This window comes from Chiloscyllium plagiosum, chromosome 29 (assembly GCF_004010195.1).
Source record: "Chiloscyllium plagiosum isolate BGI_BamShark_2017 chromosome 29, ASM401019v2, whole genome shotgun sequence".
Classification (NCBI taxonomy): Eukaryota; Metazoa; Chordata; class Chondrichthyes; order Orectolobiformes; family Hemiscylliidae; genus Chiloscyllium; species Chiloscyllium plagiosum.
In genome coordinates, this window is record NC_057738.1 from 17324416 (window position 1) to 17338775 (window position 14360).

General features: G+C 39.9%; 1 protein-coding gene across 1 annotated transcript in view; it reads left to right on the forward strand.

The window, feature by feature from the left end:
• The first annotated feature begins 4435 nt into the window (after window positions 1–4435).
• The window catches only part of LOC122564269 (acidic amino acid decarboxylase GADL1-like), a 68867-nt gene continuing 58942 nt past the window's right edge, over window positions 4436–14360 (forward strand). The window contains exons 1-5 of the mRNA XM_043718944.1: window positions 4436–4556; window positions 6229–6232; window positions 7435–7439; window positions 11528–11536; window positions 12125–12218. Of these exons, the coding sequence (XP_043574879.1) occupies window positions 4436–4556; window positions 6229–6232; window positions 7435–7439; window positions 11528–11536; window positions 12125–12218 (233 nt within the window). The remainder of the gene's footprint in view (window positions 4557–6228; window positions 6233–7434; window positions 7440–11527; window positions 11537–12124; window positions 12219–14360) is intronic.

Sequence of the window (14360 nt, forward strand, 5' to 3'; positions counted from 1 at the left end):
GAGGAAACCCAAGCAGACATGGGGAGAATGTGCAAACTCCACGCAGTCAGTCGCCTAAGGTGGGAATTGAACCCGGGTCTCTGGCGCTGTGAGGCAGCAGTGCTAACTGCTGTGCCACTGTGCCGCCCACAGTAGTAGTATCCCTACCCCTGCACAGATTGATTAAAAACAAACGAGCTGCTTGTAAGGGGCTCTTGTGACACTGGGGTAGTATCCCTTACCTGAAGGGTAGACCAGAAGGCCTGGGTTCAAGTGCCACCTATTCCAGAGGTGTATAATGGCTAACATCTCTGAACAGATTGATTAGAAAATATTTCAACCTCCTGTAACAGATGACAAAGGGTGGTCAAGGTTGATATAGTGCAAGTGGGACATATTGAATACCTCTCCTCAATATATAGGGATACATAATATTGTGTTGCTGCATGCACATACCCTTAACAAGCAAATGTAAAGGGGAAGAATTTGTCACAATTTGGCAAACAGTTTTTATCTAATTGTAAAACTTGGGAATCTTCAGGTCAGTCGCTTCCATGCGTGAATAATGAACCAAAGATGTTATAGAGTTGTAGAGATATATTGGAGAAAGTGAGGACTGCAGATACTGGATGTCAGAGTTGAGACTATGGTGCTGGAAAAGCACAGCAGGTCAGGCACCATCCAAGGAGCAGAAGAAGTCCTGATGAAGGGCTAATGCCCAAAACATTGATTATCTGTTCCTCAGATGCTGCCTGACCTGCTGTGTTCTTCCAGCACCACACTCTTGACTCACAGAGATGTATATCATGGAAACAGACCCTTTGCTCCATCTTGTCAATGCCGACCAGATAAATGAATCTAGTCCCATTTGCCAGCACTTGCGCCAAATCCCTCCAAACCCTTCCTATTCATATACCCATCCAAATGCCTTTTAAATGTTGCAATTGTACCAGCCTCCACCACTTCCTCTGGCAGCCCATTCCATACACGTACTGCCCTCTGTGTGAAACTGTTGCCCCTTAGGTCTCTTTTAAATCATTTCCCTCTCACCCTAAACCTATGCCTTCTAGTTCTCGACTCCCACACACCAGAGAAAAGACCTTGTCCATTTATCCTATCCATGCCCCTTGTGATTTTATAAACCTCTATAAGGTCACCTCTCAGCCTCCAATACTCCAGGGAAAACAGCCTCAGACTATTCAGCCTCCCACTATAGCTCAAACCCTCCAACCCTGGCAACATACTTATAAATCTTTTCTGAACCATTTCAAGTTTCATAACATCTTTAAGATAGCAAAGAGACCAGAATTGCCCACAATATTTCAAAAGTGGCCTAACCAAAGTTCTGTACAGCCACAACATAACTTCCTAACTCCTATACTCAATACTCTGACCAATAAAAAAAAGCATAACAAATGTCTTCTTCACTATCCTATCTACCTGTGACTCCACTTCCAAAAAACTATGAACCTGCACTCCAAGATCTCTCTGTTCAGCAACATTCTCCAGGACCTTACCATTAAATATGTAATTCCTGCCCTGATTTGCCTTTCCAAAATGCAATACTTCACATTTATCTAAATTATACTTCATCTGCCACTTCTCAGCCCATTGTAATCTGACATAACCTTCTTCGCTGTCCACTACACCTCCAATTTTGGTGTCATCTGCAAATGTACTAACTATATCTCTTATGCTCACATCCAAATCATTTGTATAAATGATGAAAAGTAGTGGATCCAGCACAGATCCTTGTGGCACTCCACTGTTCACAGGCCTTCAGTCTAAAAAACAACCCTCCACCATCACCCTCTGTCTTCTACCTTTGAGAAAGTTCTGTATCCAAATGGCTAGTTCTCTCTGTATTCCATGAGATATAGAACATAGAACATAGAACATAGAAGAATACAGCGCAGTACAGGCCCTTTGGCCCTCGATGTTGCGCCGATCCAAGCCCACCTAACCTACACTAGCCCACTATCCTCCATATGCCTATCCAATGCACGTTTAAATGCCCATAATGAAGGAGAGTCCACCACCAAGATCTAACCTTGCTAGCCAGTCTCCCATGGGGAACCTTACTGAAGTCCAAATAGATCACATCCACTCTCTGCCCTTATCAATCCTCTTTGTTACTTTTTCAAAAAACTCAATCGCATTAGTGATTTCCTGCGCACAACACCATGTTGACTATCTTTAATCAGTCCTCGCCTATCCAAATACATGCAAATTCTGTCCATCAGGATTCTCTCCAATAACTTGCCCACCAACAATGTCAGGCTCACCGGTCTTTAATTCCCTGGCTTTTTCTTAATACCTTTCTTAAGTAATAGCACCACATTAACTAATCTCCAGTCTACCTGTGAGTATCAATGATACATATATCTTAGCAAAGGCTCAGCAATCACTTTCCTAGCTTCTCACAGCATTCTAGGGTACACCTGATCAGGTCCTGGGAATGTATCCATCTTTATATGTTTCAAGACATGCAGCACCACCACCTCTGTAATATGGACATTTTTCAAGATGTCACCATCTTTTCCCCACATTCTGTATCTTCCATGTCCTTCTGCCCAGTAAACACTGATGCAAAATACATGTTTAATATCCCCCCATCTCTTGTGGTTCTGCTCATTGGTTGACTTGCTGATCGTGAGGGATGCTATTCTCATCCTAGTTACCATTTTGTCCTTAACCAATTTATAACATCCCCCTGGATTCTCCTTAACCATATTTGCCAAAGCTATTTCCTGTCAATCTTTTTGCCCTCCTGATTGCCCTCATAAGTCTACCCCTACTGCCTTTATACTCTTCTAAGGATTCACTCAATTTCTGCTGTCTGTACCTGACATATGCTTACTTCTTTTTCTTGACCAAAACCTCAATTTCTCTAGTCATCCAGCATTCCCTACACCTACCAGCCTTGCCTTTCACCCTATCAGGAACATACTGTCTCTGGACTCTCATTAATTCAAATTTGAAGGCTTCCCATTTTCCAGCTGTTAGTTTATCTGCAAACATCTGCAACCAATCAACTTTTGAAAGTTCTTGCCTGATACTGTCAAAATTGGCCTTCCTGCAATTTAGCACTTTAACGTTTAGATCCTGTATGTCCTTTAGCATCACTACTTTAAAACTAATAGAATTATGGTCACTGGCCCCAAAGTGCTCCCCCACTGACATGCCCAGCCTTATTTCCCAAAAGTAGGTCAGGTTTGCACCTTCTCTAAAAGGTACATCCACATACTGAATAAAAAAAATGTTCTTGCATGCACTTAACAAATTCCTCTCTATCTAAACCCTTAACACTATGGCAGTCCTAGTCTATGTTTGGGAAGTTAAAACCCCCTACCATAACTACCCTATTATTCTTACAGATAACTGAGATCTCCTTATAAATTTGTTTCTCAATTTCCTGCTGACTATTGGGGAGTCTTAAGTGCAATTCCAATAAGTTAGTCATCCTTTTCTTATCTCTTGTTTGTTACAACACGGGGTAAACCCCTCTGCTAATTTAAACCAGCAACACAGAAAAGATTCACCCGAGGATGTAATCTGTTAAAATTCGCGAGGCAAAGAGCTATCTCAAAAGTCACTATTTTAAGTAAAAATTAACAACTTTATTTTTTAAAAGTCTAACAGAGAATAATCAACTATTTACAACTCCTTTCTCTAAACCTATCTTATACCACCCCCTCTACAATACTGGTCCGATAAAACCCCCAATTACGATTTACAAAAAAATCAAATTTCAAAACCATCCAGCTGTTGAATCTTCTCTTTGTATATTCCTCTGTAGATTTACTCTCCATGTCGGTGTCAATGTTTTTATCTGTGCAAACTCCTCCTCCAGACAGGTACCGCTCAGAGAGGTCTGACCTACATCTGTTGGTCTTTTGGCAGTTCTCTTTATTGCTCTTTGCCGCTCTGGTTAACTGTTCAAAATGTCTGATATCTATACCCCAAAACATTGGATTGTTTCATTGGTTTTAATATTGTCAAAATACCAAATTCAACCTTGATTGGAGTTTGGCATCTTGGGACATAATTTAAACTGATTGGCCGAACTCAAATTTGTTTTTGTATCCAAGCAACCCAGCTAATCTAGCTGTTTGACCAAATGTTACAGTGTTACCATTTTCAGAACACTTTGTGCGGTGTCAGGTAGTTCTACTAGCGTTTTAACTCCTAAAGGTACTGTACCCCTACATCTTCATAACATCTCCACCCTTAAGACAAAAAGAATGATCTTAATGAAAAACTGGCTCCTTTTTTTTTCTATCCTTTACACATATTACCATAAAATACAGCTAACTTTAATCTAAGTTCACCTTAACTTCTTCCCATATGTATAAACCCCTCTGCTAATTTAAACCAGCAACACAGAAAAGATTCACCCCGTGCTGTAATCTGTTAAAATTCGAGAGGCAAAGTACTATGATGAAAAACAAACACGATGAACACAGAAACATCTTTTAACTGTGTCGGCTTCAGTTTTGCCATCATCAAACGTTGGCCTGCTGATACTGAAGACAATGTTAGCCTTGGTTTTGATGCTGACTTTGAAGCACAAACCTGTAAAAATCATTAAAATATGTGACAGAAATGCAATTATATTATTGTGCATGATGCTATAGTTCTGTGCCCAACCAATCAAGCAAAACATCATTGAATCATAGTACTGCTGAAAGCCATTCAGCCCACTCTGCACATTCTGGCTGTTATGAACAAGTCTCTCATTGATCACATTTTTCGTTTGTCTCCTCATAAAACTTGACGTGTTGTTGTAGTCAACATTCTGCTTTTACAAATCCTTCAGAGCTTGGTTATTATCAAGATTAAAAGTGCAAACAATGAGGAAGTTACTCATTAGGAAGCAAAATATACCCTTTTTGTACTGACCTGAATTTCAAAAATTAGTTTGATTTAGTATTAGTGTCTGCATAGGCTTCCTTTCATGTTCTACGTCTGTTAGGAGTTCGTTCTCATTCAGTACAGTTGGTGATTATTTTTCCCTCAAGGTTACAAGGGAACATAGTTGCAGGCTATCAGTGATGTTGTTCAACATATACTACTGTCATATTATAAGGACAAGTCTGTTTGCATATCTGAAAGAAAAGAAATGTGCTTAACGCCAGCTTTATTAACCCTTGGGCATCCGTTCTCCTGCCGAATAATAAGAAAAATCAGAGCAGTGTAGTGGTCTTGCTAGCTCATTGACCTTCACATCAGAGGGTTTTACTTATTTCATCAATGGATAAGGCTACAAACTGAGAGGCTAGGATAAGGGTAGGAAAATCAGAGGGGTTGAATCACTTCTCTGGGTAGAAATTATCCTACTGTTTACTTTTGGGATGTAGCTTACAGTACTTAAGGCTTTAGGAAAATCCCAAAGCCTTTTATTTTAGCAAATAGGGTAAAGGAAAATCCCAAAATCTTTTATTCGTATATAAGGAGCAAGAGGGTAAGCAGAGAAAGGGTTAGCCCACTAAAGGACAAAGGAGAAAAGTTATGCGTGTAGTTAGAGAAAGTGAGTGAGATTCTTAGTGCGTACTTAAGGAGAGGGATATGTTGGATGTTGAGGTTAGGGATGGATGTTTGATTACTCTAGGTCAAGTCAGCATATGGAGGGAGGAAGTGTTGGGTATTCTAAAAGGCATTAAGGTGGATAAGTCCCTAGGTTTGGATGGGATCTATCTCAGGTTACTGAGGGAAGGGGGAGAGGAAATAGCTGGGACCTTAACAGATATCTTTGCAGCATCCTTGAACACGGGTGAGGTCCCAGAGGGCTGGAAAATTGCTAATTTTGACCCCTTGTTTAAAAAGGGTAGTAGGGATGATCCAGGTAATTATAGACTGATGAGCCTGATGTCAGTGGTAGGGAATGTTATGACACGGGGTAAACCCTTCGGCTAATTTAAACCAGCAACACAGAAAAGATTCGCCCAGTGCTGGAATCTGTTAAAATTTGAGAGGCAAAGAACTATTCCAAAAGTCCCTATTTAAAGTAAAAATTAACAACTTTATTCTTTAAGCCTAATAGAGAACATTAAGTAACAACTATTTACAATTCCTTTCTCTTAAACCAATCTTTTACCTTCCGCTTGATAATACTAGTCTGATAAAAAATCCTGATTACGATTTACGAAAAAATAATCTCATTTCAAAACCAGTCTGCTCTGTAGATTTTCCTCTGTAGATTCTCTCCAGGTTGGTTTTGATGTTTTGCTATGCAAACTCCTTCCCCAGACAGGTAACTCTCAGAGAGCTCTTAAACTAGCAGCCTACATCTGTTGGTCTTTTGGCAGTTCTCTCTCAACTGTTCAAAACTGTCTGGGTTTATACCTCAAAACATTGAATTGTTTGATTGGTTTTAATATTATCAAAATACTGAATTCAAATTTGATTGGATTTTGGTATTTTGGGCCATAATTTAAACTGGTCGAATTTGAATTTGTTTTTTGTCTCATGGCAATCCAGCTATTCTATTTGTGTCAACCATGTGTTACATTGTTACCTTGTTCAGAACACTTTGTGCTGTGTCAGGCAGTTTTGCTAGCTTTTCAACTCTCATAATGGTACAGTACCTCTGCACCTTCATAACAGGAAGCTGCTTGAGAAGATACCGAGAGATAGGATCTATTTACATTTGGAAGAAAATGGGTTTATCAGTGATAGGCAATGTGGTTTTGTGCAGGGAAAGTTAAGTCTTACCAACTTAATAGAATTCTTTGAGGAAGTGACAAAGTTGATTGATGAGGGAAGGGCTGTAGATGTCATATACATGGACTTCAGTAAGGCATTTGACAAGGTTCCCCATAGTGGGCTGATGGAGAAAGTGAAGTGGCATGGGGTCCAGGATGTACTAGCTAGATGGATAGAGAACTGGCTGGGCAACAGGAGACAGAGAATATTAGTGGAAGGGAATTTCTCAAAATGGAGACCTGTGACCAGTGGTGTTCCACAGGGGTCCGTGTTGGGACCATTGTTGTTTGTGATATACGTAAGTGATTTGGAGGAAGGTATAGGTGGTCTGATTAGCAAGTTTGCAGATGACACTAAGATTGGTGGAGTAGCAGATAGTGAAAGAGACTGTCAGAGAATGCAGCAGAATATAGATAGATTGGAGAGTTGGGCAGAGAAATGGCAGGTGGAGTTCAATCCGAGCAAATGCAAGGTGATGCATTTTGGAAGATCCAATTCAACAGCAAACTATATAGTAAATGGAAACTCCCTGGGGATTATTGATGTACAGAGAGATCTGGGTGTTCAGGTCTGTTGTACCCTGAAGGTGGCAACACAGGTCGATAGAGTGGTCAAGAAGGCATATGCCATGCTTTCCTTCATCGGATGGGATATTGAATACAAGAGCTGGCGGGTCATGTTACAGTTGTATAGGACTTTGCCTTTGGCCACATTTGGAATACTGCGTACACTCTGGTCGCCACATTATCAAGGATGTGGATGCTTTGGAGAAGGTGCAGAGGAGGTTCACCAGGATGTTGCCTGGTATGGAGGACTTTAGCTATGAAGAGAGGTTGAGTAGATTAGGATTATTTTTATTAGAAAGATGGAGGTTGAGGGAGGACCTGATTGAGGCCTACAAAGTGATGAGAAGTATAGACAGGGTAGATTGCAAGAGGCTTTTTCCCAGAATGGGGGGCTCAATTACTAGAGATCACGAGTTCAAGGTGAGAGGGGAAAAGCTCTTTACGCAGAGGGTGGTGGGTGCCTGGAATGTGTTACAGCAAAGCTGGTAGAGGAGGGCACGATAGCATCATTTAAGATGTATCTAGACAGATACATTAATGGGCAGGAAGCAGAGGCCTGAACTGCTGTGCTCTTCCAGCACCACTAATCCGGGAAGCAGAGGGATACAAGTCCTTAGAAAATAGGCAACAGTTTTAGGTAGTGGATCTGGTTTGGCACAGGCTTGGAGGGACAAAGGGCCTGTTCCTGTGCTGTAATTTTCTTTATTCTTTGTTCTTTGTACACTGAAGGCAGAGGCCCAAGAGGATTACACCTGTTTTCTTGGTCAGTTTATTTGCAGGTACCAAGATCCACAGACAAGGGTGAAAATAAAACACCTGACTAAAAGGTTAATGATGCCAATGAACTGTGGGCCTTGAAAGCATATTATGCCATGCCCTTTTGTAGCAATTTTAAACAACTGGGTTAAAAACTCTTATCAGAACATTGGACAGAAATCTCTCATGCAGAAACATTGAAATATTTATCACAGTGACAGAAATTTGCAGCAGTGAAAGTTATTTGACCTATTATGCATGCACCAAAAATAAGCTTAATCCCTCTTCCCATCTCTTTTCTACCTTTGTATTTATATGCCACATTAAAGGCATATTGAAGTAATTTTTAAATGTATGAAGTTCTACTTATCATCCTTCCTTTCAGACAGGCGACTCCAGATCCTCACTAAGCTCTGAGTGAAAGAGCTTCCACATGAATCCTCTCTAAACCTTTTTTTTAAACCCTAAATTTTTGTCTCCTGATTATGAACCCCTCAACCAAATTGAACAGGGCCTGCCTGTCTCCTCTCTTTATCTCTTATTAATGTCATGCACTTTAATTAGATCTCCCCTCAAACTCCTCCATTCCAAAGAAAACAATCCATACTCATCCAATTTTTGGTCATAATTAAAACCCTCCAGTCCAAGGGACATCTTGGGGGAACACACAGCTGTGACCTGACCAGTTTTTTGGACAATTCCAGCATAATCTCCCAACTCTTATAGTCAGTGCTTCAGCTAATACTGGCAACAGTCCCAGTTTCATAGTATTTGGGTAATAATGCTTGTTTTACTGTGTGCTGATGATGTTTTGTATACTTACTCCTGTGAATTCTTTCCCTAGTTTCTAGAATTATTATTTTTCCCTAGGATGCAGATCCATAGAAACCAGTGTGATAATGAACACATGGTCATAAGGATGTACAGCATGGAAACAGACCCTTCAGTCTAACAATGTTTGGAGGAAGAATGCCTCATTTTCCGCCTTGGGACCCTCCAACTCCAGGGCATCAATGTGGATTTCACGAGTTTCCGCATTTCCCCTCCCCCGACCTGATCCCAGTTCCAACCTTCCAGCTGAGTACCGCCCTCATGACCTGTCCTACTTGTCCTTCTTCCTTCACACCCATCCACTCCACCCTCCCGTCCGACCTATCACCATAACCGCCACGTCCACCCACCTATCGCACTCTCAGCCCCATCCCCTCCCATTTATCCCTCCACCCACTACGCTCCCAGCCTCATTCCCAATGAAGGGCTTTTGCCCAAAACTTTGACTCTCCTACTTCTTGAATGCTGCCTGACCTGCTGTGCTTTTCCAGCACCACACTCTCGCCTCTAATCTCCAGCATCTGCAGTCCTCACTTTCGCCTTCAGTCTAACTTGCCCATGCCAGCCAGATATCCTAAATTAATCCTAAATTTGCCAGCATTTGGCCTACATTCCTCTAAACCCTTCCTGTTCATATACCCATCTAGATGTGTTTTAAAAGTTGTAATTGTACCAGCTTCCACCACTTCCTCTGATAGTTTGTTCCACACATGGACCACCCTGTTCATGAAAAAGCTGCCCCTTAGGGCCCTTTTAAATCTTTCCCCTCTCACCTTAAACCTATATGCTCTAGTTTTTGACTCCCCAGCTTTGAGGAAAATACCTTGACTATCCATACCCCTCATGATGTTATAAACATCTGTAAGGTCACCCCTCAGCCCCTGAAGCTGTATTCAGCCTCTCCCTATAACTCAAACCCTCCAACCCTGGCAACATCTTTACTGAACCCTTTCAAGTTTCATAACATCTTTCCTATAGCAGGGAAACCAGAATTGGACACAGTATTCCAAAAATGGCCTAACTAATGTGCTGTACAGCCATGACATAATCTCCCAACCCCTATACTCAATGCACTGATCAATAAAGCCAAGCATCTTTCCAATTCTGAATTAACAAATTATCTTAAACCAATCCAGGCAATTTCCTGGAGCTAACCTGTTCACATTGCCAAGTGAATTTACTGCAATCCATCCATGTATTATTTTTTTCATTAATACCAATTGTATGGTTGACAAAGGAAAGAAAATGGGACTATGTCTATTTGCACAGCCTGTTTTAAAAACAAAAATTCCATTTAAGGATTGCCAATTGACTTGAGTGCTGTTGAGCAAGCACAAAATCCAATCCACAATATCCAGAACTTGTTCGACATCCTTGAACTCTGTCATGAGATGAAGACAGGCTTAGCTGATGTGATCCTATCGTGAAGTTGCTAGCTAGCACTCATGGGACTCAGCACATCAAGGAAAATGTCTTGGAAAACAATGGAGAGCTATCAGCCCATTTATTAGGAGCAGACCGTGGAAAATTGGAAAATGGAAAGGGAAAGCCATGGAAGCACCTGTACCTGGACTGTGGACTGTTGCCGAGTGCAGTCATGGAAAGCAAGCAGGTTTAGGAGTGCTTTACAGCAATTACCATCAATAATTCCCACATGTTCATGTACTCTTCTTACATTACGCATGAGATGTGACAGCAGCCATCTGTTGTCCTGGGAATGAGTGGCATGATGTTATCCTCTTACCAATGTTTACTGAAGAAAGGAATAGACAAAAATAGACCTAGTCTTGCAGTCCATGCTCAACATTTGAATAATTTCTTATTTGCTGCGACTGAAATGTTAAGGGATTTTGTGTTCAGCGGCAGATTCTAGTTGATCAATTTTCCATTATATATATATATATATATTTCCTATTTGTACTCTTACCCCTTTTGCCTCGTGGGAGTGGAACCCCATCACATGATAATAATAATGTCCCATCCATCATTCATTTACACATCCAACTCCAGTTGTATTTAATTTGATTCTAGAGTTTGTTTCTGCTAATTTAACATGTTTGTTCCTACTTTACTTGTTAAATTAAATTTACTTTTATTAATTTGAAACCATGACCTCTAGTTCTCAGAGTTCGGCTTAGTTCCTAGTTTAAGTTCTTTAGCATTGTCAACAGTCACCAATCTTTCTAGGCTGATAAACCCAAGTCTCTTAAATCATTTTTCATAGTTTAAGGCAGGATTATGTATGATAATTTAAGATGTATCGCCACTGCCTTCTAAATAATCATTTGCGTTGGGCAATAAATGCTGGTCCTATCCAGCAATGTTCACATGAAATTTTAAAAAATCCTACTTTTTCATGAATTCATGAAAAATATTGGACTTGTATTGGGTCTGGTTTTTTTTTGTTCTGTGTGCATGTTACAATTTTGGGTTCATAAAACAGTGAAACAACATAACCATTTTGTTAGGGAAGATAATACTTAGCAAATATCAAGCTGGAATGACAACCACCAATTGTGAATTTCCAAAGAAGGTATAAGTCAAAACTGGGCAACCTGTAACAGTTGTTTATTAAAGGAAAAATTAAGAGGAGCCAAAATACTCAATACTTGTAAAGTTTTTTGGACAACATTTTAAACACTCACTGGCTGAAAATCATAGCTCTGAAAATAAACTTTGTGATAGCGAAGATGTGAAAAATTACAAACTTTGCAAGAAACTGATCGAACCTACAGGCTATACAGTACCATTTGTAAACTGTCCTAAAACGTTTTTCATCAGAGAATTGTACCTCTCTGAGAAGTTTCAGACTTAAATTCATATTTTTCCGACAACTGCTCTGAGGTAATTAGCAATAAGAAGAGATCCTAGCACACTCTATAGACATTCAGATACAAAACTACGCAAGTCAAAACTTTCAATAAGTCCACACATATGTCACTAAATAACATTGATTAAAATATCTGAAAATAATCCTTATAATGTTTTGTGCTTCTTTGGGAATGCTATGTGTCTGTGTGTTTCAGCTTCCTTATTGCTCAATAACAATATTAGAGGCAATGTAATGAAAATAGCTTTTCTTTCTGTCTTTATGATATAGTGTGCTGTCAAGAGGATGCAGTCTCAAGTGAGCTCAAAGCTGGTTCTTCTGTCTTCAGAGTACAATGTTAGAATGTCTATATTTAAAGTAATCTGCTCTTCTTCAGATCATAATCAACAGCAAAAGGGAGAAAGAGCCATTAGATCCAAATCCTTGAGCAAAATTGTTTGACTTGTTTTCTTTTTTGCAGGCCATCCAAGATTCTATAACCAGCTGTATGCTGGGATGGATCATTATTCTCTTGTAGCCCGCTTTATCACAGAAGCCCTCAATCCTAGCATGTGAGTAGTTTTCAGAATACTTCTCTTGCATAGTCAATTATAATGAATATGGTCCTTTTAAACTTCCAGTTTTATTTTGCCTTTTATTTTGGTTCCCCAAATTACGCAGTAACAACAAAGATGTTGAATATCAGGTTATCTTTGATTTCCACTTGATAGCTGGATTATGCTTAAGGATTTTGTGTTGAGCATTCTATTTACTTCTGTTTTCTTTGGTCCAGAGATTGCTTGGACATCCAGATATCTTGTATCAAACAGGCAATTTTCTTTTTGTTTTGCTATTTCTACATAATTTTAAATGTATGGATCAATTGCAGGCAATATTAACCTACTTTGCAGGTTGAGAGACTGACCACATCCAGTAAATCACTGGTTTTATACCCTACCCTATATTTCATATTGACCACGATAGAAAGTAAAATTGGGCAGTGTAAAACCAACATTGCGGCCTTTCCTGTCAGTTTCTCAACAAATGAGATAGGTTTAAATTGTGCCCAACTTCATAATTTGTACCCACAGCTGAGGTAAAAAATTGCCTCCAGCAAGTCAAAAAGAATAATGGAACAATGTAGGATCTTGAGATGCTGCTAGCTAATCGGAGAGAGTGCACAAAGTCCCAATATAAATCCCACCATTAGTACAAAATGAAATACTTGTCAATAGGTATCAAGTGTAATGTTCAGCCATTCAGTGGGAGCTATAACACTTCATACTTTGTGCAATATCAACAAAACATGTGACAGATGTGTAATTTTTGCATCAATAGTTAGAATTCCTTGAACCAATGTTATAGACTGATGGTGCGTACACCATATCCTCTGCTCAGATTAGTGCATATATATTTTTGTCTTCTGATTGGAATGCTTCCCAAAATATCAACAGTATTGCAGAGGTTTCCAGTTCCACTTGAATACATTAACCAGCATCTAATAATAGAAAGTTTGTCCTCTTGCACAGTCAGCATTTCAAATACACTTTTTTCATTCAACCCATTAAGCACTTGTTGAATGATAAACTAGCAGGGAAGATCTTTGGTACGATCCCTTGTTAAATTTGTGGCTTCAGGAGCAGATTGGAGGCTGGGAATTCAGCAGTGAATAATTTGCCCCCTAACTCCCTAGTCCCTCTCCACCATCTACAAGGCACATGTCAGGAATATGATGGTACATTTTCCACTTATCTGGGTGACTGTAGACCTAATAACACTCAAGATGCTTGACATCATCTTGGACAGAGTAGCCCACTAACAGCACTATGAGTGTCCTTACACCCCATGCAAGTAGGCACCAGCACCTTACTTGAGAGCAGGCAACAAATGCTGGCCTAGCCCAGCTATGCCAGGATGCCCATATCCTGTTAATGAATACGAAAACTGAAATGCTGAGAGTGTTCAAAGACATAGGAATATAATTATTGTTCAAGAGTAGCATGTATCACAAAAGGCAGTTGAGCTGGAAATTGAGGATGCATGGTTCTAGTGTGAAGTTGTAAAAGGTAGTGTGTGGCAAAAGCATGATTCCTCGTCTGCCTCATTAACAATCTTTAGCAATAAGGAGTACCATTGAGGTTTTCTATGCTGATACCTCTGGTCTGACAATTGTTGCTTAACTTTCTGTGATCTGCATTGTGTATGAAGAAGCTTGAATGAAGCTGATTCCAATCTTCTATCTCATATGACTAGCAGCCACTGCAAACAGCATTATTAACCATCTGTGGATTTCCCAAATGCCCCAATTTGAGTAAATTCCATTGATACATGAATGTGTATCATTGTTTATAAAACACAGTGAACAGTCCCACAGAGATGGCTACTATAATCATGTGTTTTGACTTAATCATAACATCCTCAAATCTTTTCTGAAGTCAGTGTCATCCAGATAATCAACACTCAGCAACCTCCTGATGATCTGGAATGCTAAGTGCTGTATTACTATCTGCCAAAAAGAACATTATCTCCATGAAAAAGAACCCTTGGACAGTAGAATTGCCAATTACATTCTCTTGATAAGGTACATTGAGAGGAAAGTTTCGAGGGATATGAGCCAAATGCAAGTAAATGGCAGTAGGTAACGTGGTCTCTTGGATGGGTTGGCTGAAGGGCCTATTTCCATGCTCTAAGACTCTATTTGTTAATGATTTACT